This window comes from Felis catus, chromosome A2 (assembly GCF_018350175.1).
Source record: "Felis catus isolate Fca126 chromosome A2, F.catus_Fca126_mat1.0, whole genome shotgun sequence".
NCBI lineage: Eukaryota > Metazoa > Chordata > Mammalia > Carnivora > Felidae > Felis > Felis catus.
Window position 1 is genome coordinate 91,707,468 of NC_058369.1, and position 27,494 is coordinate 91,734,961.

Consider the following 27,494-nt stretch of genomic DNA (forward strand, 5'->3'; position numbering starts at 1 on the left):
AAGCCCCTCTGTGTCCCCTCTCTGCTATCAGCACAGAGCCTGCTTGGGATTCTGTCTTTCCTTCTGTCTGCCCCTTACCTGCTTGTGTTCTCTCTGTATCCCAAAATAAACAAACTTGAAAATAAGATATTTGCAGAGATGTACAGCAATGCTATTCTTGGTAATTTTTTGTTTTGGAAGGCAGCTGTGCTCACCACTATACCACCAATGCTAATTTTTTGTTTTGGCAAATATATGTTTTATAAAAATACATTACTTGAACATAATTAATTTCATTTGTAATTAATAAATAAATGGGGTGGTCCTCACTTTGCACAGTTCCAGTATGTACTAATTTCAGGTACCTGAAAATTAGTTAATACCAGTCCTACAATAACATAGTTCTAGTTTGACCACCACCATATATTAACTGTAATTGCATAAAATAAAATTTTGTTGCTCGTGCTTTAGTCTACGAATCACTGTCATTAAATGCACATCATGATTAGTGACCAAAGACATCACTTCTTGTAAGTGGGTCTAGCATTGGTCACTATTCATGTGTTATTAGTTCATACACAGAAATCAAAACCTGTAGTTGTGTTGCCTCCTTGTGTTCTGGTGATAAAAACACATGCTTTACAAAAATGGATAATTGAAAGAGTGGCAAAGAAATGGAAAATGCTAATATTGGAAGTGAAATTTGAATTTAACAAGTGGAATTATAGAAGAAATAGTAGATCACAGGAATATTGACATTGCTGCTATTCAAGGGAATTCAGGTATGCAGCCATAGGAACTTAGTGAAGGAGGATGTATTGATTTAAGTGAACAGAGTGATTGTGCCAAAAAGGAGGTCCCAGCATAAGTGGCACTGCAGGCCATTTCACGTTATAGGACCTCTCAGAGATTTTCACAGTTGAAAGTGAAAAGGATAAAATGCTGGAAACTCGGGGTGGCTGGGTGGCTCAACTGGTTAAGCATCTGACTTTAGCTCAGGTCATGATGTCACATTTCATGAGTTTGAGTTCTGAATCAGGTGAGCACAAGCCCTGCTTTGGGTGAGCCCGGCTTCTCTCTCTTGTTCCCCCTTCCCCTCTGCCCCCTGTGGGATTCTCTCTCTCTCTCTACCTTGCTCACATGCACCCTCTCTCTCACTCTCAAAAAAATATATGTATTGGAAACTGATCCAGACTTAGAAAGGAATAATTTGCCAAGGTATAGAAAATATGCTCAGCCTGTATTTTAAGTTATACAGTAAGAATGTAAGCACTGTTCAAACTACTCTTGGTAAATTTTTTACAGAGAAGACATTTAAAAATTCCCAATATTTCTGTTTTAAATTATAGTGTACTATTGGGGCCTCTGGCTGACTCAGTCAGTTAGGCATCTTACTTTGGCTCAGGTTATGATCTTGTGAGTTCGAGCCCCACATGGGGCTCCGCACTGACAGTGAGGAGCCTGCTTGGAATTTTCTCTCTCTCTCTCTCCCTCCCTCTCTCTCTCTCTCTCTCTCTCTCTCTCTCTCCCTCCCTCTTTCTCTCTCAGCTCCTCCTGTGCTGTGTTCTCTCTTTCAAAATAAATAACTTAAATTTTAGTTAACTATATAAACGTTTCACTAGTTTTGTAAATAATTTCCTTATACATTACACCTGGCAGCAAAGAGAGTTTTTAGTATAGAGTTTTTAGATGTAATCAATATAAACAAATCTCTTTATATTTCCCTTTATACTTACCTCCTGTGTTTTCTGTCCTGATTGAATAGTATAACCATCGAGCCTAAAGCCTAAGAAATAGTTTGTATTCCTTTATCTCCCTCATAGTTTACATTTCTAATTATTCAACAACTCTCATAATTATCTCAATTGCTTCCTTCCTCACAGATTGTCCTTACTTAGGCATTCATTTGTCACCCTTTATAGGGTATGGCTATAAAGGGATGGCATTAGGGAGTTGCTTGAGATGACAGAACTGTCCTGTATCCTGACTTTGGTGGTTACACGAATGTCGTTATATGTTAATAATCATAAACGTTTTCTCTTGTCTTGCCATGATACTGGCATTTAAAATTTTTTTTTTTTTTGCTGTTCTTTCAAAATAGGGCTTACAAATAAATGAACAAGTACTGACAACAGTGTTCAAGGCATTGTCCTCTGTGCTGAGGAACATATAAATGTGCAGAAGATATGTTTCTGCCCTCAAGGAGTTTATATTTTAATAAGATTGATACCACACATAACAGCAGTAGGATAAACTGTAATTGTTCCTTAAGGAAGATATGAACAAAATGCTAGCTTGTGCTGGGAATATTCAGGAGGGTACTTCTTCCTTGAAGAGGTGGCATTTGAACTAAGTCTTGGAAAACACATTGATTATTGACAGTCAAAAATAGAGACAAAGGACATTCTGATAAGAGAAATCTAGCTCACTTGGCAGATTTGTAAGTTTCCTATTTACAAAGGTCATAAAAACTTCAGATCTACACTTCATGCATTCTCTCATCCTGTTTTATTCAATATTGTGTTCCAAAACTCTTAAAAGCATTTGGACACATTTCTTAGAAGTAGTATTGTAGCTTTTGAGTTTTTTGGACTTAATTTAGGTCATTTTAAAGATTCTTACTTTAATGACTGTTAACAGTGAGTTATTCGTAAGTTTTACTGTGATCAGTAGATAGTAAATATATAAGTGAAAGCCTGATATTTATATAAAATTTTCTAAAAAAAAAAGTTAGAATGGGAGAGAGCCAAAGCATAAGAGACTCTTAAAAACTGAGAACAAACTGAGGGTTGATGGGGGATGGGAGGGAGGAGAGGGTGGGTGATGGGTATTGAAGAGGGCATCTTTTGGGATGAGCACTCGGTGTTGTATGGAAACCAATTTGGCAATAAATTTCATATATTAAAAATAAATAAAATTTTCTATTTACAGTTAATTTAAATAGGTAGAGTTTTCAATATATGTAATACTTAGAAAGTATTTTTGTAATAGTTCCTCAAAATGCTTTCTTTCCATTTATCGTAGTTGGGTGCATGAATCAACTCTCTTTTTTTTCCACAGGTTTTCAGTGAAGACCCTGATTGATCGGTCCTGCTTTGAGACAATTGACGATTCTTCTCCTGAATTTAACAATTTTGCAGCTATTTTGGAACAGATTCTCAGTCACCGGCTAAAAGGTAACAGAATTAATGTATTTATATTCCTCGACAGCTTTCTTTTTAATAAACTTGAAATTTTACAAGCCATACAGTCTGGTATGATTTAGATAATAGCCATACTCCATCTTGAAAAACATAAAACTGATTTTAGAATGTCTAATCTTTTGTCTTGTCCTTTGTCCCTCAAAAAGAAAAGAATTTCTGTTCTCAGATTTATACCTGTTTCCAGGATGCATTAAAAGTGTTGAATGTATTGTCACAGGCAGCAGAGTCACTTTCCATAAGTAATTAAAACAAAAGCTTAAATTAAAAGGTAGCCTATCTTCAAAGGTTTCTACATGCTATTTTAACCAATTTACAAAGATGCATCCAGGCATTACATTTGTTTGCTTAATCTTTACTTTGTTAAACTTTGGACTCTTTGAAAATTTTTTTACCATAAATAGTTAAAAGAAGTATGTAAAAAGATGCTTAACTATGGTTTTATTAAAATAAATCAGTAAATATATTCACATTAGAAAGAAGAGTCTGTGGTTTCTCCGAATTATAAAAAATATTTACATTAAAATACCTATAAAATATAGCGGATAACATCAAGAAATATTATGTAGCATAAGTGAGTAGTAATAAATAATAACTTTATCACATTAATTCCATTATCTTATTTTCCTAAAGGAAACTTGATCATCAAATGTTTTCACTTAAGTTTTTATTATCTTTACTATCTTAATGGTATAGTTTCAAATCAGTAATCTGCTTTGGTAATACAACTTAAGAGAATCTCAAATTTAACCTAGTGGTTAATTCTTTTCTGTGCTTTTTGATGCTTTTTGAAGCATCACGTCTTTACTCTTAATTAATTATTTAAATCATTTGAGCAGTCCTGTGGGCCTAACAAAGGGTTGAATTTAATTACATGGAAAAACAAAATTGTATTCAGTCAGCCCTTTGTAATTTAAAATGGGGTCCATAACATCACTAATGCTTTTCTGTTAAAAGTTTGTTATTTTGCATTTAAAAAGTTATTTTTTTATTTTTGCTGTACTGCATTTCCTAAATTTTCTGCCATTAATGTTACCTATTATAAGAAAATAAGTTTTTATAAAAGCAAAGGCTATGAGAATACTTTGAGATATTGTCCAGGTTACTATATTGTGGTAATCATATTTTAGAATTATATGTATAAATTTATAAATAATAATTGAGTAGAAAACACATGCAACGCAGTAGACCTTGATGTGCTTTAAAATTTACAAATGTGTTATCACAAGAGCTCAGTTCCCTTGATTCAGTGTACCATTTAGCATATGAATCACTCACAAAATACATAAACAACTATCAGCAGAAAACAGGCCATGTTGAGATATCCATGCTGAGTGATTGGGCATACTCCTGACCACATAAGTGGACCCCTCCTGCACAACAGTCTGCCATCTTCTGAGTCATGCCTCAGCAAAATATAGATGATAGATCTTTAGAATTACTTAATAGTGAATGTTATTTCTTTTTTTAAATGTTTATTTATTTTGAAAGAGAGAGGGTACATGTGAGTAGGGGAGGGGCAGAAAGGGAGGGAGAGAAAGAGGGAGAAAGAGAAACCTATGTAGGCCCCACATTGTCAGCACAGAGCCCAATGTGGGGCTCCCTCTCACAAACTGTGAAATCGTGACCTGAGCTGAAATCAAGAGTTGGACACTTAACTGACTGAGCCACTCAGGTGCCCCCAGTGAATGTTATTTCACGGAAGCCATTGAACTACCATGTTGAAAATAGAATCTCTAGTTGATTTATGGATAAGGATTCCACTAGTGTGACTAAGAAAGTAAGAATGATGATACAGTGAAATTTGTGTTGTCTTTTTAGGCTAAGTAAAATTAATAATTTAAACTATGCTTTTTGAAAAAGATCCTGTAGATTGACTAATGTGGTCACTATAATTAGTACAGATATGAATCATGAAATGATACTTAACTTTTGAGATGAGCTATTTAAAGTTTTCTTTTTAATGTTTGTTTATTTTTGAGAGAGAGAGTGTGAGTGGGGTTGGGGCAAAGAGAGAGGGAAACAGAATCCAAAGCAGGTTCCAGGCTCTGAGCTGTCAGCACAGAGCTGATGTTGGGCTCTATCCCATGAGCCACAAGATCATGATCTGAACCAAAGTCAGACACTTAACTGACTGAGCCACCCAGGTGCCCCTGAGATGAGCTATTTTAAAGACTTGGGTGTCTACAGACTTCTGTATATTAGTATTCTGATATATAACAAATTGCTTTTACTTTTGGAGAAGTTATATAATTATTTTTGTGGTACACTGTGTTCACCTAAAATTTAGTATGTAATAACTAATTTTTCCAATGTTTGTCTTTATAGAAGTACAGATTTAAAATGTGTAACTTTGTGGGTTTGTGAGATTCACTTTCCTCCAGGTACTTTTTATTTTTGAAATAAAAGGGCATTTTAAATATTAAAATTTTCAGAGAAAGGTAAAATCCATCCCCAGGCACAAATAGGCTGTACTGACATTTGTAAAGTGGAAAACTGAAACAGTTATTTATTTAATTCATTCTAAAAGTCCCAATGTTGAAAAGGAAGCTTTTAAAACTACATACATTAATCTTCTTTATAGTTATCTCTCAGTAAAATAATGATCTTATATTCCTGGAAGATAGCTGAGAACTAGGAATTAATCACAGAATATAGAATTCAAAGAGACATCAGTTCAGGTCTTCACTAATTTTTGAACTTTTATTTACTTTAAAGTCTCCTCCTCTCCACCCCATCCGCACCTGCCCTAATAAAAGCAACTGTAGACACTGGCTGTGTAAGTGGAGTGTGTGGTTGAAGCAGATTGAGAAAATTGGGCATTTACCTGCTCAGCAGTAGTTGTACCCCACCACCCTGTAACTCTGTAGCATTACTTCAGGTAGCACCATGAATCACAGATTAAAAATTTCTCTAATCTCTGTCCTTCTGAAGCAATCCACTCAACAATATTCATGACTGGTAGACATACAGACTGTTTGAATACTTCTGATGTCTGAGAACTTAGGATAGTAAAGCAGTTCATCACATTTTGGGGCAGTTTAGATTGTTAGAAAACTAAATGAAGCCAACCTATTTGATTGGCTTTGATATATTTTCTGCCACTTTTTTGTTTTTCAGTTTTGAACCTAATATTAAAAGACTGCTATTATATAATTCTTTGTCCTCAGTTCTCCTTTTTTCTAGGTAATGTATCTGTAGTTCCTTCAACCTTCTGGAACCACCACAGTCTTAGTTGTTCTTCTGGTTTGTCACTGGTTTATTGGTATTGCTCTTAAAATCTGATACTCATAGCTGAGTAAAGTGCTTCATATAGGTCAACACTGTATTAGTTCAGAACTTAAGATTATGCTGATATTTTGATTCCCACATCACACTTTTGGTTTTCATTGAAATAGAGACCAAGTCAAATCCCATAGATTTTTAGAAATTGAACTATTGCTTAATTTATGTTTTAGTTAATTCTCTTAGTTGCCTGTGTAGAAGTTTGATATGGATAAATACTGTATTTTTTCCTTTGTCGTCCACTATATAGATGGATGAAGTGGCAATAAAAAAAACTTAAAACTTCTAAAGATGAAGTGGACTATTTTTTCCTATTTCTCTCACTATATCTAAAAGCCTGGACATTATTATATAAAACAAATACATGAAGACCCCAAAAGGTAGGGAGAAGAAGAAAGACTCTCTAGGGACTCTCAGACTTTGGGAATAACACGATTGGTTCTTTGAATTTTCTGACTGCCTTGTATACCAAGATTGGGTAAGCCAGTAGCCTATAGACATCAATATGTACAGAAAGCAAGGTGGAAGACTTTTAGTAACAGCTCTACTTTAGCCAAATGCCACAGAAGAAGTGTGGTACCACCCCCACCCAGGCTAGAAAAGGTTAAGTGGGGGACTTAGAATTCCCTTCTCCTGAGGCTGTAACAGTGTGTCCCCCATCATCATCAGAGCGGTATCAAAGAAGGCCATGCAAAGAACTGGGACTTGAGAACTGGGACTTCTTCCCTCCTGGCTGGTTGTGAGTCTTCTCTTCCTATCTTACCTCCCACCCTCACCATGTTAATGGAGAGCCTGGATTTCCATTCCCAACCCAGCAGTAATGAGGGGTCATTTCCCTGCCATCCTGAGGTTGTGTCAGAAGAGACATTTTGGAGATTGATGTCTTTCACCATCGCCCAGCAGTAACAAGAATACTCCCAATGCATTATCAGCGGAGACCTTGTAGGAAGCCTGGACTCCCACCTCCACCCAGCAGTAATGAGAACTCCCCTCTCAAATGTCAGTGGAGGTCAACTGGAAAAATTGGACTTCTCCCTCCACTTGGCAGTAATGAAGTGATCTCACCACTTTTTACCTCCCCTGCCAGAACTGTCATAGAAAGCTTGTGAAATAAGATTCCAACACTCATAACATAATATGAACACGTCCAGGTTTCATATGAAGATCACTTGCCATAACAAGAACCAAGAAAATCTCAAATTGAATGACAGAAGACAACTAGTAGATGTGAACACTGAGATGACGGAGGTATTAAGTTAGTGACAAAGATCGTAAGTTGATCATGATAAAAATACTTCAGTGAGCAGTTAGAAACATGCTTGAAACAAATGAAAAAGTAGACAACATCAACAAAGAAATAGAAGATATAAAAACAACTGAATAGAAATTTCGGTACAAAAAGTACAAAACCAAAATGAAAAGCTGAATGGATAGGCTCAACAAGAAGAGGCAGGGGACAGAGGAAAAAATCAGTGAACTAGAAGAGAGAACGATAGAAAAATTTTAATCTAAATAACAAAGACTAAAAATAATCTAAAATTAGAAGGTGGACTTAAAAAATGAACAGAGCCACAGGAACTTGTAGGACTATAATAAAAGATCTAAATCTTTTCATCAAAGGGTCTGAGTGAGAGGAGAAAGGAATGTACTGAAAAGGTGCTGAAAAAATAATGGCTGAAAATTTCCCAAATTTAGCAAGAGACATAGGCATACAGATTTGAGAAACTAAGTGAATCACAGAGTAAATCCAAAGAAATTCATGCCAAGACACATTATAATTAAACTTTTGAGAAATAAAGACAAGGAAAAAATGTTGAAAGTAGCCAGAGAAAAATGACACCCTGTTTGTAAAGGAAAAACTGTTTGAATGATGGCAGATCTCTTATCAGAAACCATGGAAGCATTTCTTTTAAGTGCTAGGAGAAAAATATCAACATAGACTCCTATAGCAGAATTATTTTTCAGTTTTGAAGGGGAAATCTAGCCATTCTCAAAACAAGGAGAACTAAGCAATTTGTCACCAATAGACTGGCTAAAGAACTGCCTTGAAGCAGAAATGAGATGATAAGGAAGAAAATACAGTAATTTCCTATTTTTAATGTTTTCCTTATTTTTTTGATTTTTCTTTTTCTTGTCTTCCTGTGGATTACTTGAGTGTTTTTTTGAATTCCATTTTTATCTGTCTGTATTGTTTTTGAGTGCATCTTTTGGCATAGATTTTTTAGTGGTTGCTCCAGGTATTAGGTTGTATATACAAAATTTAATCACAATCAAAAGTATCATTGTTTTCTGGTCTTAAATTTAAAAACTATGCTTTTATTTCCCTTTACCCCCCCATTTATAATATAATTGCTTTAAAAAGTTAAAAATAGAACTAACCTTCAATCCAGTAATCACGCTACTGTGTATTTACCCAAAGAATACAAAAACACTAACTTAAAAGGATATATGTACACCTATGTTTATTGCAGCATTATTTACAATAGCCAAATTATGGAAGCAGCCCAAATGTCCATCAGTAGATGAATGGATAAAAAAGATGTGATACATACACACACACACACACACACACACACACTGGACATTATCTAGCCATAAAAATTTACCATTTGCAACAACATGGATGGAGCTAAAGAGTATGATGCTACAGTAGAGAAAGACAAATACTATATGATTTCACTTGTGGAATTTAACAAAGAAAACAAATGAACAGTGGGGAAAAAAAGAGACAAACCAAGAAATAGACTCTTACTTGTCTATGGAGAACAAATGATGGTTACCAAAGGGGAGGAAGGTAGGGGGATAGGTGAAATAGGTGAAGGGGTTTAAGAGTACACTTATAATGAGCACTGAGTAATGTGCAGAATTGTTGAATCACTATATTGTATACCTGAAACTAACACAACACTGTATGTTAACAATACTGGAATTAAAATTAAAAAAAATACATATAAATGCTTTAAATACTTCCCCTACAATAGATTAGAACCACATTAGACAGTGTTAGAACTTTTGTTTCCACCATTAAACTTAATTGAGAAAACCCAAGAGGAGAAGGTCAGCCTATTTCAGGTTGCTGACTTGTCCAGCACAGAGTCTGGGATGTATGGGGCAAGGAAATTTACCTGCTGTGTTATTTCTTGGCTTCTAAGATCTCTAGCCCGGGTTCCTTTTATTCTCTCTCTTCAGAGTCTTTTTGTTTTATATGTAATATCTAGTGTTTTCAGTTATATTTGGCAAGAGGAAAGTGCATCTGCTTTGTCCTGTCTGGTACCAGAATTCTTATTTAATTTTTTAATGTGAAGAATTACATCAGTAGTGTTCCTAATGTTAAATCCATATATTCTTGGGACAAATCCAATTTGAGCCTCATGTATTGTTTTCATATACTTGGCCAGATTTAGAATTTAGTTTGCTAGTATTTTAGGAGTTTTGGTTCTATGTAATTTCTGTTTTATACTTGTTTTGGTTTTTGTTATGAAGATTATATTAGCCTCACTAAATGAATCAAAAATGTTTTATCTTTTTTATTCCTTGGAAGAATTTTCCATAAGCTTGGAATTGACTGTTAGAAAGAATCTGCCAGTAAAAACTCTGGGTTAGGTGGGGAATGTGCATACTTACAGGTCTCTTTAGGTTGTTGACTTCTCTTCTGTATTCTCTTTTACACTTACCAGTTTCTTCTTTTCTGTACCCTCTTAATTGTTTAATCCCTATTCAGTTTCTGTTTTTCCTTTCAGTGTGCCACATTTAAAATAGATAAATTTAGGGGTGCCTGGGTGTCTCAGTCAGTTAAGTGTTTGACTTCGGCTCAGGCCATGATCTTATGGTCCATGGCTTTGAGTACCATGTCAGGCTCTGTGCTGACAGCTTGGAGCCTGGAGCTTGCTTCGGATTCTGTGTCTCCCTCTCTCTGTGACCCTTCCAGGCTCATGCTCTGTCTCTCTCTCTCAAAAAAAAAGCAAAAACAACAAAAAAACAAACTTAAAAAAATAGATAAATTTAAATGGTTTTAAAAAGTTAAAGCTCACTGAAGAGATCTAAAAACTTAAAGCTTAAAGCACATATTCGTCTTTATAGCTTTTTTTAAAAGCTGAAATTCTGTTTTTTTTTAAACTTAGACCCTACCTATACTTATGTATGAGCCATCCACCCCCTTTTCTGAAGGATATGACATGTTTCATTCAGATTGCTGTTAAGAAACAAAAATTTCACTGTTGTTACTTTCCATGCAGTTGTCAGCCAGTTGGTCCCCTTTTCATCCCTAATATTATTAATTCTTTTTCTTTTTTTCATAAGCAGTATTGCCAGAGATTTGTTAATTTTATTAGTCTTCAAGTAATTAACTTATGGCTTTTTTGTTCATTTATGTATGCTAATGACATCATTATTTCCTCTATTAAATTTTCTTTGACTCTATTTGTTATGTTGGGTTCCTAGCAGATTAATTTTCAAACTTCTCTCCAAGTACTGCTTTGGTTACATGTACAAGTTGGGATATATAATATTTTTATTAATACTCATTTTTAGGTAACTTCTAATTTTCATTATTTTGGCTTATGTGTTGTTTAAAAGTTAATTCTTAGGGTTACTGAAAATAAGAATTTTTCCTTTTTATTTTTACTTCTGTATTAATTAAATTGTGGTCAAAGACTTTGATCTGTAGGGCAGATGTTTTGAAATTTGTAAGATTTGCTTAAAGGCCTAGCCTATGGTTGGCTTTAATAAATGTTTCATCTTGAGAATAATGTTTATTCTATAATTGATTATGTTTCTCAAATGTTACATTTTTTTATATCTATTAATAGCTTAAAATTTGAAACTTACTATTTTGATGGATTTACCAAGTTACTCTTACGATATGTCTAATTTTGTTTTTTAGGTTTTGAGTCTATTTTGGTGTATTCAGTTTTAGGGTTTTTATAGATTTCCTCATTTTCTGTTTACTTATTTTTGGCTTCTTAAGGATTTCGATGATTTGTTTCATGTAACTATTTTAAAGTGTGTTTGTTATATATTATCCAGCATTTTCAATTTTCCTACTGTTTTGTGTTGGGTATCAGGAGGGTGTTCCTAAAATTCCATGTTTACCATTCCATAGACAAATTATTGCTATATCTAAAGAGAGCTCTGAAACTTCCTCTTCTTCTTTGAAAGTTATCCTTGCCTTTTGTTGTGAGTAGTTTGAGTGAATAAACTTAATGGGCAAAGTATGTAACATTGAGGTAAAACAACTATGGCTGTAATTTTAAGTATTTATTAGTTTATTTTAGATAGTCTCTACTGTCATGTGGTTAAAAATATTTTCCATTAAAAAGTATCCAGATATATGTATATATATTTGCATAGTATATGTTATATGTACTGTAATATGTAGTCATCATATACATTAATGTTTATGCAATACCGTATATAATGAATTATATATATTTTAAAGTTAAGACACCCCCTTTTCCAATGTTCCTATCTTTATATAAATTTACCTATTTCTATCCTCTAGCCTGGGGTTTTAATTACTTTTTTGTTCCTTTGGATACAAGGTTCTTTTCTACTTGAGCATGAAGTATACTCCTGGTTATTATCCATTGGAGCTTTTATTTGAATAGTAATTTTGTTTTCCAGTCTGCTGCATTCTTCTGTTTCCTTTTTATTCCTTTCTTTCTAGCTGGTTCTTAATAAGCTTTTCTTTCAGATGGTTTTCTCTTTCCTCTGCTGTTATTATTGCATTCTGAGCTCTTCATTTTTCTTAACCCTGGCAAATTTCCTAAGAAAACTTCCCTTATTTTTCTACTGTATCCTTTTTTTTTCAGGCAGCATGGGTTCTGTTTATCATGTCTTTTACTACACTGTACACTTTACCTCATTATAGCCTTCCAATATTATAATTAAAAAACCTAACTGAACCTAAAATGTTATTCAAGATGGAGTAAATCCACTACTATCCTAACTGTTTTAGTCTGCTCAGGCTGCTATAACATAATGCCACAGACTGGATAGCTTAAACAACAGAAATTTGTCTTTTACATTTCTGGATGCTAGGAAGACCAAAACCAAGGTACTGGCTAATTGTGATTATGGAAAGAACTTTTTTCCTGGCGTGAAGCTGGTCACCTTCTTGCCGTGTCCTCACATGGCAGAGAGAAAGAGTGCTTTCTGAGATCGTTGCTCTCAAGGACACTAATTTTATCAGATTAGGACCCCACCTTTCTGAGTTCATTTAACCTTAATTACCTATGTAGTCACAGTGGGAGTTAGGACTTGAACATATGACTTTGGGGGGATGTGACTCAGACCTTATCTTTCTCCTCCTGATTGAATCTAAAAACTAGGCAGAATACAGAAAACAACTAGTTGTATACTATGAAAAATAAACAGTAGCATCCAGACTGGGAAGAGATACCAAAATTTGAAGAGGAACTATTACAGGAGTTAGTATCCTGTGTATTTTTTCCTCTTATTATATCCTCAGCTTTAACCTGTGGGGGCCTCAGTTCTTAATTGCACTTGTGGATGCAGACAGCAAAAACTCTCAACAGTAACCTCTTTCTGGTAAGAGGATAAGGAAAGATAGCCTTTGTGAGTCAGGGAGTGTTGGAGTCTTCCCATTTTTTTTCTCTTTTTCCTTGCTTCTTTTCCCCCAAATGTAGCTTAAAGTTGCCCATATCTTTTTGACAGTGTGGGAAGTTAAAAAATTTCTGATAAAATGGAAGAGTAATTAATAAAAAAGAGACCTGGGAACCAAAGATTGTATCAGGGAAGAGAGAGCTGGAAAGAATAATGCTCTGATTCTACATGCTAATAATGAGCATGAGTCCTGGCTTCATACCCAAGATTCTGAGGACTGAGCTAGGACACTAAGTCCTAGAGTGGCATATATATGGGTAAGATGCAAAGAACCATAGCAAAGGCTTTGCATACTGAACTTACGTTGGAACTTCTGCACATATAAGACAAGAAAGAACTTGGCTATCTGGATTTAACCAGGTTGATTGCCTACCAAAACAGAGCAAAACAAAAATCAACATACTTCCGAGGATTTTAACAGAATACAGAATTTAAAGATAAGCACCTACTATAAAACCCAAAATTGCTTCACATAAGAAGAATCAGGAAAATATGGCCAGTTCTAAAAAGAAAAGACAAAGATGCTAATACTGAGGTTAATTATCAAAGATACTATAGCAGCCATTAGAACCATGCTCTGGGATGTAAATACCCTTTTTTCTTTTCTTTTTCAAATTTTTACTTAAATTTTATTAGTTAACATGGTACAATATTGGTTTCCGGAAGTAGAATTCAGTGATTCACCACTTACAACACCCAGTGCTCATCATAATAAGTACCTTTCTTTTTTTAAAAAAAGTTTATTTATTTTGAGAGAGAGAGACCCTGGGAGGGGCAGAGAGAGAAGAGAGAATCCCAAGCAGGATCTACACTGTGAGTGCAGAGCCCAACGTGGGGCTCCATCTCACAAACTGTGAGATCATGAACTGAACCAAAATCAAGAGTCAGACATTTAACCAACTGAGCCATCTAGGTGCCCCCCCAACAAGACCCATCACCCATCTAGTTCATCCCCCCCCACCTCCCTCCATCAACCCTCAGTTGGTTACCTATCTTTAAGAGGTTCTGATGGTTTTTTTCCATCTCTCTCCTTATCCCCCCCCATATGTTCATCTGTTTTGTTTCTTACATTCCATATAGGAATGAAATCATATGGTATTCATCTTTCTGTGACTGACTTATTTTGATTAGCATAATATTTTATTAGCATAATAAAAGCCTCGTTTTTCCGTCCACATCGTTGAAAATGGCAAGATATCATTCTTTTTGATGGCTGAGTGATACTCCGTTGTGTGTGTGTGTGTGTATGTGTGTGTGTGTTTATATATAGTGTGTGTGTATGTATGTGTGTGTATATATATATATTTAACGATTATTTCTTGGGTATTGAGTTTATTTTTATTTTTATTTTTTTACATTTATTCCTTTTTTGAGAGACAGAGACAATGTGATTGGAGGAAGGACAGAGAGAGAGGGAGACACAGAATCTGAAGCAGGCTCCAGGCTCTGAGCTGTCAGCCCCAACATGGGGCTTGAACTCATGAGCCGTGAGATCATGACCTGAGCCGAAGTCGGTCGCTTAACTGACTGAGCCACCCGGGCATTCGGGTATTGAGTTTAGTAAGTTCTGTTCCTTTGATCTATGTGTCCATTTCTGTGTCAGTACCATATTGTCTTGATGACTATAACTTTATAATATAGCTTAAAATTTGTAATTGTTATGCCTCCAGTTTTTTTTTTCAGGTTTGCTTTGGCTATTTAGGGTCTATTGTAGTTCCATACAAATTTTAGGATTGTTTTTTCTAGCTCTGTTAAAAAGGCTGGGTGGTATTTTGTTCAGGATTGCATTAAATGTGTAGATTGCTTTGGGCAGTATAGACATTTTAACAATGTTTGTTTTTCAATTTCTTTGCGTCTTCAGTTTCTTTCATAAGTGTTCCTACAGTTTTCAGAATACAGATCTTCTACCTCTTTGTTTAGGTTTATTCCTAGATATATTATTGTTTTTGGTGAGGTTGCAAATGGGATTGATTTTTTCATTTATTTTTCTGCTGCTTTGTTTTTGGTGTATAGAAATGCAACAGATTTCTGTACATTGATTTTATATCCTGTGACTTTGCTGAATTCACGTATTAGTTCTAGCAATTTTTTGGTCGAATCTTTTGGGTTTTGTACATGGAGTATTATATTATCTACAAACAGGGAAAGTTTGACTTCTTCCTTGCCAATTTGGATGCCTTTTATTTCTTTTTGTTGTCTGATTGCTGAGGCTAATACTTCCACTACTATGTTAGATAGTAATGGTTAGAGTGGCATCCTTGTCTTGTTCCTGACTGTAGGGGAAAAGCTCTCAGTTTTTCCCATTGAGGATGATACTAGCTGTGGTTCTTTCTCATAGGGTTTTTATTAATGTGTTGTGTCACATTGATTGCTTTGGAAATATTGAACCATACCTGTAGCCAAGGAATAAATCTCGATTGTGGTGAATAATTCTTTAAGTGTATTGTTGGATTTTATTTGCTAGTATCTTTAGAATTTTTTGTATCCATGTTCATCAGAGATGTTCATCATGAAATATTCTTTTTTAATGGGGTCTTTGTCTGGTTTTGGAATCAGGGTGATGCCGGCCTTGTAGAATGAATTTGGAAGTTTTCCCTCCATTTCTATTGTTTGGAACAGTTTCAGAAGGAAAGATACTAACTCTTCTTTTATATATCTGATAGAATTCCACTGGGAAGCCATCTGGCCCTGGATGTTTATTTGTTAGGAGATTAAAAAAAATTTTTTTTTAATATTTATTTTTGAGAGCAAGAGCATGAGTGGGGAGGGGCAGAGAGAGATAGAGACAGAATCCAAAGTAGGTTCCAGGCTCTGAGGTGTCAGCACAGAGCCGGATGTGGGGATAGAACCCACAAATCATGGGATCATGTCCTGAGCCAAGTCAGACATTGAACGAACTGAGCCACCCAGGTACCCCTGGGAGATTTTTGATTACTGTTTCAATTTCTTTGATGATTATGGATCTGTTCAAATTTTCTATTCCTATTTCAGTTTTGGTAATTTGCATGTTTCTAAGAATTTATCCATTTTTTCTAGATTGCTCAGTTTGTTGACATATAATTTTTCATAACGTTCTCTTAAAATTGTATTTCTGGGGTGTTGGTTGTGATATCTCCCCTTTGATTTGTGAGTTTATTTGGGTCCTTTCTCTCTTCTTTTTGATAAGTCTGGCTAGAGGTTTATCAATTTCATTAATGGTTTTGAAAGACCAGCTCTTAGTTATGTTGATCTCTGCTACTAGTTTGTTTCTTTCTATATCGTTTATCTTTGCTCTAGTCTTTATTTCCCTTCTTCCACTGACTTTTTGTTGTTGTTGTTGTTGTTGTTATTTTCCCACTGTTCCTTTCCTAGCTTTTTTATATGTAGTTAGGTTGTGTATTTGAGACCTTCCTTGCCTCTTGAGGTAGATCTGTTTTGCAATATACTTCCCACTTAAGACTGCCTTTGGACTATCGAGGTTTGGATATCCAAAGGTTTTGGACTATCATGTTTTTATTTTCATTTGCTTCCATGTACTTTTTAAATTCTTTAATTTCTTGTTAACTCATTCATTCTTTAGTGAGATGTTCTTTAACTTGCATGTATTTGTGATGTTTGCAAATTTTTTCTTGTGGTTGACTTCAAGTTTTATAGCACTGTGTTCTGAAAATATGCATAGTATGATCTCATTGTGTTTGTACCTGAGGGCTGGTACGTGACCCAGTATGTAATCTCTTCTGGAGAATATCACATATATACTTGCAAAAATGTGTATTCTTCTATTTTAGAGTGGAATGTTATGAATATATTTGTTAAGTCCATCTGGTCCAGTGTGTCATTCAAGACCATTGTTTCCTTGTTGATTTTCTCCTTAGATGATCTGTCCATTAGTGTGAGTGGGGGTGTTAAAGTCTCCTACTATTATCGTATTATTATCAATGAGTTTCTTTGTGTTTGTTAGTAATTGATTTATATATTTGGGTGTTTCAAGTTGGGGGCATAAATATTTATAATTGTTAGATCTTCTTGATGGATACATTCCTTAATTATGATATAATGCCCTTCTTCATCTCTTGTTACAGTCTTTGGTTTAAAATCTAATTTGTCTGATATAACTACTCTGGCTTTTTTTTTTTTTTTTGCATCCATTATAGATGGTTCTCCATCCCTTCACTTTCAATCTGCTGATGTCTTTAGGTCTAAAATGAGTCTTCTGTAGGGGCGCCTCGGTGGCTCAGTAGGTTAAGCGTCCGACTTCGGCTCAGGTCATGATCTCATGGTTTGTGGGTTCGAGCCCCGCATCAGGCTCTGTGCTGACAGCTCAGAGCCTGGACCCTGTTTTGGATTCTGTGTCTCCCTCTCTCTCTGCCCCTCCCCCACTCTCACTCTGTCTTTCTCTGTTTCAAAAATAAATACACATTAAAAAAAATTTTTTTTAAATGAGTCTTCTGTAAGCAGCTTATAGATGGATCTTTTTTTTTTTTTTATTATTCATTCTGATAGCATCTGTCTTTTGATTGGAGCATTTAGTCTAGTTACATTCAGGCTGATTATTGAAAGATAAGACCTTAGTGCCATTGTGTTATCTGTTAAGTTTGTGTTGCTGGTGATGTTCTCTGTTCCTTTATAGTTTTTGTTATTTTTTGTTCCCTTCCCCCCCCCCCCCACCTCAAAGAATCCCCCTTCATATTTCTTGCACGGCTGGTTTAGTGGTCATGAACTCCTTTAGTTTTTGTTGGTCTGGGAAACTCTTTATCTCTCCTTCTATTCTGAATGACAGCCTAGCTGGATAAAGAATTCTTGGCTGCCTATTTTTCTGATTCAGCACTTCAAATATATTCTTTAATTCCTTTCTGGCAGGCCAAGTTTCTGTGGACAGATCTGCCGTGGATCTGATCTATCTTCCCTAGTTTAAGGACTTTTTATTCCCTTGCTGCTTTCAAGGGAATTCTTTCCTTGTCTGAGTATTTTGTGAATTTGACCATGATATGGCTTGGTAGTGGACGGCTTTTCTTAAATTTAATGGGAGTTTTTGTGCTTCTTGGGTTTTGATGTCTGCATTCTTCCCCAGATTAGGGAAGTTTTCAGCTATAATTTGCTCACATAAAACTTCTGCTCACTTTTCCCTCTTTTTATCTTCTGGAACTCCTATGATATGAATGTTACTACATTTTAATAAGTTGCTGAGTTCCCTACATCTACCTTCATGATCCATCACCTTTGTTTCCCTCTTCTTTTCAGCTTCATTATTTTCCATAATTTTATCTGCTGTATCACTAATTCATTCCTCCACTTCATCCATCCTTGCTGTTACGGCATCTATTGAGGTTACATCTTGGTTATAGCATTTTAATTTTGGCCTGACTAGATTTTAGCTCTTTTATTTCTGCAGTAAGGGATTCTCTAGAGTCTTCTATGGTTTTTTCAAGCCCAGCTAGACTTTTTATAAGTTCTAGTTCAGATATCTTATATTGCATTGATTAAATCCCTGGCTGTGAGTTCTATTTCCTGCTCCTTCTTTTGGGGTGAATTTCTCTGTGTTGTCATTTTGAAGGAAAAAAGTAATAATAAAATTAAATTAAAATTTAAATTTAAAATAATAAAGGAAGCTAGATCATAGATGTGTTTTGGTCTGATTGTTAAGAGAGGCTTGATAGAAAACAAAAAAGGACAAAAAAGATAAAAAGTAAAAAATTAAATAAAATTAAAAATTTGCTCTTTCTGTATCCAAGAAAAAACGAAAACAAAAACAAAAAAACACACAAACCACAAAAAAAACTAAGGAAGCTAGATCCTGTTTCCCCTAATGCTGAAGCTTTGCAGCACTCTATGATCACTAGACTTAGTGCATGGAAGGGGTTTATGCTGGTTTTCTGGGTGTAGGGTGGGGGGCTGCTGTTTTGATTCTCAGGCCGACTTGCCCTAATGGAGAGGCACAGGGGTGGAACTTGGTGTAATGGCTCTGTTTTCCACTTGGTGGCACTATTTAACTTACTGAGGTTGATCTGTGCTGGTGAGCTAGAGGTGAAAATGGCTTCACCCTGCTCTCTAGTCTCTGGAGCAGGAAGTTCACACCCTCACAGATGTGCAATCAATAATCCCTCCTGTGTCCCCAGATTTTGTCAGATCCCTGATTTGCCAGGCCATGCCACCCTTGTGGGTTTTATCTCAGGCCGGGCTGTGTTTCCAAACCCCATACTTTAGAGACCCTTGTGGCTGGGACCTGTGCTGATCCTTTGGGGGAGCATCTTGCTGCACTCTGGTCAATACATCCTTGTCCTAGAAACCAGCTGGATGACTGTGCAGCCACAGCAGTTTGGAGTTTATGGTAAATCGCAACACACAGCTGTTGCCAGGGTTTGCTGCCCTTACTTCGTGTCTTTGTTCTTGTATTGTTGAACTGGGCAGACCTATGGCTCCTGCCTGGTCTTTGGCCTGTGGAGAGGCCTTGTCACCTCTACCAAATGCAGGGGAACTGCTTCTTCCCTGGTGACCCAGGAGGTCCTCATACCTTGCTGCCTATTCCTGGGGCTCTGCCGTGCTTCCTCGTCAAAGCATTGCCAGGCGCTAACCTCTGAGATTTCAGACTCTGTACTCTGCTATTTATAAAAACTGGTGGTTTTGAAATTTTCTGCTTTTACCTGTGAATCGTTTTGGGGAATAGTTTTCTTAAGCACTCCTCTGTGCTATTTCGCTCTTTTTTTTCTTCACTCTTAGCCTATGTCTCCATGATCAGAGATACCTCCCCACTGCAGCTACTCTGACTCTTTTCTCTCAAATCAACTCTCTGCAGTTCCTACCTTCCCCAGGTCTTTTTTTTTTTTTTTCTGTTTGTAGATGTGCAACTTTGTTCTCTAAGACTTCTGATCGATTTCTTGGGTGTTCAGAATGATTTGATATTTATCTAGCTGTGTGGGGTAGGAGGCAAGCTTAGGGTCGCCATACTCCTCTCCCATCTTACTTGGCTTCCCCATGTAAACGTTATTGAAATGAGTAGAAAAATAGAAGTTCTGAATTGAGAAATACAAAACTCCAAAATGAACAAATGTAGTACAATATCTGAACAAAAAAGTACAATATCTGAAATAAAACATTGAATATGTGGGTCTTTATAGCAAAATGGAGATAATAGAGATGTTTATGAATTTGAAATTAGATCAGTAGAAATTACCCATCCTGAAGAACAGAGCTTCTGAAACCTGTTGGACAGTAGCAAAAGAGAGCAGAAAGCAGTGGAACAATATCTTTTAAAGTTTTAAAAGAAAAAAACTGAAAACTCAGAATTCTTTCTCTGGTGGAAACATAGGTTAGGAATGAAGGCAAAGCAAATACTCCAATGAGGAAAACTAGAATTGTTACTAGTACCCCTGATCTGAAAGAAATGCTAATGAAAGCTCTTCCCTTCATAAAGGGAGATGATACCAGAGGGAAACTTGGAATTCATGAATGAAGAAAGAACAATAGAAATGGTGAATATCTAAGTTACATAGAAGATATTTTTTCTTCTGAATATTTTAAAAATATGACTATTGTAAGTGAAAATTACTAACATTTATCTTTTCATGTATAAGGGACGCTTAAAACAAGTAATGGAAAGTAAAGGGACCAATGTGGTCATCTATTTTACTTCAAATAGTAAATTAAAAACTCTAGACTGTTATAGATGAGGTATTATATTGTAAGCGCTAAAGCAACAACTGTAAAAATACCAAGAGACTTACCACAAGAGCCAGTAAATAGATTAAAATAGATTAAAATTGAGATTAAAAATACTCAAATGAGCTGAAAGAAGGCCAGAAAAAATGAAGGCGTAAACAGAAAATAAAATGGTAAACCTAAATCCAACCATATTACTAAATGCATTAAATATACATTATATAAAATATAAATTGCTTTAAATATAAATGATGCACCAATTAAAAGAGACAGAGTTAAAAAAAAAGAAAACAGACTCATAGGGCACCTGGGTGGCTCAGTCAGTTAAGCGTTTGACTTTGGCTCAGGTCATGATCTTGCAGTTTGTGAGTTTGAGCCCCATGTTGGACTCTGTGCTGACAGCTCAGAGCCTGGAGCCTGCTTCAGAATCTGTGTCTCCCTCTCTCTTTGCCCCTCCTCTGTTCACACTCTGTCTCTCTTTATCTCAGAAATAAACATTTAAAAAAGAAGACTCAATATATAAAGAAACCTACTTTAAATATAGTGACACAGATAGGTTAAAAGTAAAAGAAAAGAAAAAGATACTGCGTGCAGAAACTAATTGAAAGAAAGTTGGAGTTGACTATATTAACATAAGGAAAAATAGATTTCAGAATAAGGAAAATTGGTGGGATTGAAGGTGGACGTTTACATAGTAAAAAGAGAGTCAATTTGCCAAGAAGATAAATCCTAAACAACAGAGCTTCAAAAAGCAAAAGCTGTTAGAACTGACTAGAGAACTAGAAAATAGAATAATCCACAATTATACATTGCAACTTCAGTAATCCTTTTCTAATATAGATCAAGTAGACCTAAAATCAGTAAGGACAAAAAAGACCTGAACAATATTATCAACCAACTGACTTAACTGACATTTATAAAACAGCTCATCCAACAACTGCAGAATATGAGTGTTTTTCAAGGGCAAATAGAGTATTGAGAAAGATCTGATTCTGAGCCATTACACAAACCTTTAAAATTTTTTAAAGAATTGAAATCATATAAAGCATATTCTCTGATTATAAATAATCTAGAAATTAAAAACAGGAGAATCTGAAAAATCACCAAAATTTGAAAATTAAAAAAAAAACACTTGTAAATAACTCATGGATCAAAGAGGAAGTCTCAAGGAAAATTACAAAGTATTTTAAATTGAATGGAAAATGAAAATGCATCATAGAAGAAAACATATCACAAGAAAAAAATTAAAGGTTAGTATCCTTCATGAACACAGATGCACAAATCCTTAACAAAATATTAGCAAACTGAATTCAATAGCACATTAAAAGTATTCTACACCATGATCACGTAGGATTTATTCCAGGGATACAAAGCTGATACAACATCAGCTTTGTGGAAGTGAATCAGTATGATACACTGCATTAACAACATGAAGAATAAAAATCATGATTACCTCACAGAAGCATTTGAGAAAATTCAACATCCATTTATGATAAAAATTCTCAACAAAGTAGATATAGGAGGGAACACACTTCAACATACTAAAGGCCATATATGACAAGCCCATAGTTAACCCCACACAAAGCAGTGAAAAGCTGAAAGCTTTTCCTCTAAATTAAGGAACAAGACAAGGATGCTCATTCTTAACACTTTTATTCAATATTGTATTGGAAGTCCTAACCAGAGCAATTAGGCAAGAAAAGGAAATAAAAAGCATCCATATTAGAAAGGAAGAAATAAAACTGTCAATATTTGTAGATGACAGGACTTTATGTATAGAAGACTCTAAGGGCTCCATTAAAAAACTGTTAGAAGTAATAAATTCAGTCAAGTTGCAGGATACTAATAAACAAATTCAGTCGAGTTGCGGGATAACAGATATCATAGGGGTGGCCCTGTTGGTTAAGCATCCAACTCTTGATATCAGCTCAGGTCAGGATCTTACAGTTCATGAATTCAAGCCCCACATTGGGCTCTGTGCTAATGGTTGCAGAGCCTGCTTGAGATTCTCTCTGTGCCCCTCCCTCACTCATGGTTTCTCTCTCTCAAAATAAATAAAACAATTTTTTAAAAATATGTTGTATTTCTATACACTAGTGATGAACTATCAGAAAGATAATCCCATGTACAGTTGCATCAAAAAGAATAAAATACCTAGGAATTAATTTTATCAAGGCGAAAGACTTGTATATTGAAAACTATAAGACAATAATGAATGAAATTGAAAAAGACACAAATAAATGCAAACACAAATTCTATGTTCATTTCAAGCTATCTTACAAAGCTTTATTAATTAATATAGTATGGTGGTGTCATGAAAACAGTCCCATAGATCAGTGGAACAGAATGGAGAACTCAGAAATAACCCCCATATAAATGGCCAATTAATTTATTACAAAGGAGCCAAGAATAAACTTTGGGAGAGGACAGCCTCTGCGATAAAATTGGATAGCCATAGGAAAAGAATGAAACTGGACCGCTTTCTTATACTGTATACAATAAATTAACTCCAAATGGATTAAAGACAAATGCAAGACCTGTAGAAACTCCTGGAAGAAACCCCATAGGCTGTAAGCGCCTTGGCATAAGTCTTGGTGGTGATTTTTTAAACCTGAGACCAAATGCAAAAGCAACACAAAAATAAACAAGTGGGAACTACATCAAACTAAAAGTTTCTACAAAGCAAAGGAAACTAGCAACTAAGTGAAAAAGCAACTTACTGAATGGGAGAAAATATATGCAAAACATATATCTAGTAAGGGGTTAATATCTAAAATATATAAAGAACTCCTACAACTCAATAGCAAAAACAAATACTGATTTAAAATTAGGCAGAACATCTAAATAGACATTTTTCTAAGAAGACATAAAGATGGCCAACAGATACATGAAAAGATATTCAACATTACTCCTCATCAGGAAATGCAAATCAAAACCACAATCACCTCACACCTGTCAGAATGTCTGTTACCAAAAAGACAAGCAGTAACAAGTGTTGGTGAGGACGCAGAGAAAAGGAAACACTTGTGCACTGTCGGTGGGGGTGTAAATTGGTGTAGTCACTATGGAAAACAATATGGAGGTACCTCAAAAAATTAAAAATAGAACTATATGATCCATCAATTCTGCTTTCTGTTATCTGAAGAAAACAAAAACACTAACTCGAAAGGTATCTGTGACCCCCATGTTCATTACAGTATTATTTATAGTAGCCTCGATATGGAAACAACTTATGTGTCCATAAAGGAATGAACAGATAAAGAAGATGTGGTATGTATGTGTGTATATATATATATATACACACACACACACACACATACATACATACATACATACATACATACAACATACCATGGAATATTATCCAGACTTACAAAAACAAAAACAGAATGAAATCTTGCCATTTCTGACAACATGTAATGGACCTCAAGGGCATTACACTAAATGAAATAAATCCAAGAAAGACAGAAAACATATGCTCTTTCTTAATATGTGGAGTCTAAAAAAAATAAATTTAAAATACAAAGTTCATAGATAGAACAGATTGGTTCTGCCAGAGGTGAGGGATGGGAAGATAGGAGAAATGGGTGAACTTAAAATAAATTCTTTAATAATAAAAAGAAAGTATTTTGAACTGAATGAAAAATTAATATGCATTATATCAAAATTTGTGATATGTGGTTAAAACTGTGCTTAGAAAGATATTTAAAGCATTAAAATATTGTATTAGAAAAGAGGAAAGGTCTAAAGTCAATAATCTAAACTACTACCTTAGGAAACTAAAAGAATAAAATTAAGCCAAAAGCAAACAAAAACACGAAGCAGAAATCAATGAAATAAAAACACTATAAAAATGATAAAGTCAATGACATGAAAGCTGTTTGAAAACATTCATAGAATTCATAAACCTCTGGTTAGACTGACCAAGAAAAAGAGAAGACACAAATTACCAGTATCAGAGTGAAAGAGGGCATCTTACTGCAGACTCTATATTCAGAAGGTAAGTGAATACTGTGAATAACTCTGACTATAAATTCGACAACTCCTATGAAATGGACTGATTTCTTGACAAACAAACCTAACAAAACTTACAAAGAAATAGATAACCTAACTAATATTCTATCTATTAGTAGCCAAAAACCTTATAACAAAGAAAACTCAAGGCCTAAATAGTTGTACTGTTGATTGTGACCAACTGTTTAACAAAGAAATAATAGCAATCCTCCTCATTCTTTTCCCCAAAAGAAGAGACAATACTTACCAACTCATTTTATGAGCTCAGCATTAGCCTGATACAACACTAGACAAAAATCACACAAGAAAAGGGAACTATACACTGATACTCTTTGTGGACATAGACGCTAGAATCCTTGATAAAATATTAACAAATCAAAAGGTCGTTTTAGTATTTGAAAATCAATGAATGTATTTCATTTTATTAACAGATTAAAGAATAAAAATCATAGAATCATCTCAATAGATAATTTGACAACGATTCAACATTAATTTACGATAAAAGCTCTTCACCAACCAAGTATTTATTAGAAGAGAACTTCTTTAAAAAACATTGTGTTTGGGCTACCATAACAGAACACCATAGACTGGATGGTTATAAATAACAGAAATGTATTTCTCACATTTCTGGAGGCTGGTAAATTAAAGATCATGCCACTGACAGATATGTCTGGTGAGGGCCTGCTTCTTGGTTTGTAGCTACCATCTTTTTGCTTTGTCTTCAAATGGCAGAAGGAACAAAGGAGCTTTCTGTGGTGTGTTTTATAAAGGCCTTAATCCCATTCATGGGGGTGTTTGACCTAATTACTTCCCAAAGGCTTCTCCACCAAATACCATCTCACTGGGGATTAGGTTTTGACAATGGGTGGTCACAAATGTTTGGTCTGCAGTAGGCATCTATAGAAGTCTGTAACAAGGTTTCTCCACTTTAGTACTGCTGACATTTTGGACAAGATAATTTTTCTAAAACTGAACACTAAGATGTCACTTCTTTCGATATTAGTCTATTGATTCAATCTCAGATTCTTAGCAGGCTTTTTTGTAGATACCAGACTAATTCTGTATATGGCCAGACAAATAACTAGACTAGACCAAACAGTTTCATAAAGGAAGAACAAAGTCGTATACTGAAACTATCTAAGACTTACTGTCAGGATACACTGCGTAAAACAGTGTGTTGTTAGTGAAAGCTCAGATAGGTAGGTAGGTAGGTAGAGAGATAGAATGGAATAGAGTCCAGAAGTAGATCCACACAACTATTCTTGACTGGCTTTTAGCAAAGATGAAAAGGCAAATTCACTGGTGAAATGGTAATCTTTTTTAACAGGTACACTGGGATACCTGTATGCAAAAAATGAACATTGACCCATCCTTCACACTGTATACAAAAGTTATTTCAAAATGGATCATAGACTAAATTTAAAAGTACAAAAATATTAAAACTATAGAACACCTTTGTTATGTTCAATTAGGCTAATATATTTTAGATTACAACAATGGAAATTTAATCCATAAAAGGCAAAAAATAGTATAAAGTGAACCTTATCAAAATTAAAATTTTTGTCCTCCAGGAGACATTGTTAAGAGAGTAAGATAAGTCATGGGCTGGGATAAAATAGCTGCAAATCACATATTTGACAAAGGGCTTGAATCCAGAATATGCAGAGAACTGTACATATGTAATAATATGAAAACAACCAACCCACTTTAAAAATGGGCCAAAGATTTGAATGGCTACTTCACCTGAGATGATACATACATGCCATGTGATCACATGAGAAGATGCTTAACCTCATTAGTCATTTTGGAAATGTAATTAAAACCACAAGCAGGTGCTACAACATACCTGTATGAAGTTCTGATGAGGATGTGTGGAAATTTTCAGATGTTACTTGTGGGAATGCAAAATAGTTTCCCAGAAATCCCACTCCTTTACTCAAGAGAAATTAAAAGTTATATTTACACAAAGAGCTGTTTACAGCAGCTTTATCCATAATCATTAGAATTGGAAACAACCCAAATATCCTTCATGAGATCAATGGATAAGCCAACTATTATATGTATCCATACAATGGACAAAGTCAGCAATAAAAAGGAAAAAACCCTTTTCTACACACAGCAACATGAATGAATCTCATATGTATTATGTTAAATGAAAGAAGAAGACTAAGATACTGTATGATTCCATTTATATGACATTGTCAAAAAGACTGTAGTTTCAGAGAATAGGATTATGGGTTAGAGTTGGGGGGGGGAGGGGGTAGGAGGAGGGGCAGTATTGATTATATAGCACCAACATGAAGGAGTTGTTGTTTTATGGTTTGTTGGTTTTGTTTTGTTCTTTGATGATGGAACTGTTACATATCTTAGGGTCTTGGTTACATTACTCCTTGCATTTTTCAAAAATGATAGAACTATACACCAACATTAAATTTACTGTAAATTAAAAAATATAACTCATCCCAATTCTATTGTTGCCCATTAAAATATTTTGAAATGTGGAAAGATACTACTTTTTCATTGATAATTTTTAAAATTCCTACTCTTTGATCCCCAATTGCTTGAGGGAGTTGGGTAGTTTGTCATACAACACGGTAAAAAAGAAACCCCAAAGAGCATTTCCTTTACCATCACCTTTCCACATTTTCCTTGGCTAAATGTAACTCTTACTTTTCCTCTCCTTTGAAAGTGAATCATAGCATGAGTTTCCTATTCTTCTGGAGTATATGTCTTAAATTGGGCACTTCACCTATACTT

At 35.0% G+C, this 27,494-nt stretch overlaps 2 protein-coding genes across 12 annotated transcripts in view; one reads left to right on the forward strand and one right to left on the reverse strand.

Annotated features, from left to right (window-relative positions):
• Positions 1–27,494, reverse strand: part of ABCB1 (ATP binding cassette subfamily B member 1) — a 234,141-nt gene that overhangs the window by 178,988 nt on the left and 27,659 nt on the right. The window lies entirely within an intron of this gene.
• RUNDC3B (RUN domain containing 3B) overlaps positions 1–27,494 on the forward strand; it is a 151,550-nt gene that overhangs the window by 15,814 nt on the left and 108,242 nt on the right. For all 11 annotated transcript variants that reach the window (XM_045052332.1, XM_045052334.1, XM_045052333.1 and 8 more), the window contains exon 2: positions 3,040–3,155. In XM_045052332.1, coding sequence (XP_044908267.1) covers positions 3,040–3,155 — 116 coding nt within the window. The remainder of the gene's footprint in view (positions 1–3,039; positions 3,156–27,494) is intronic.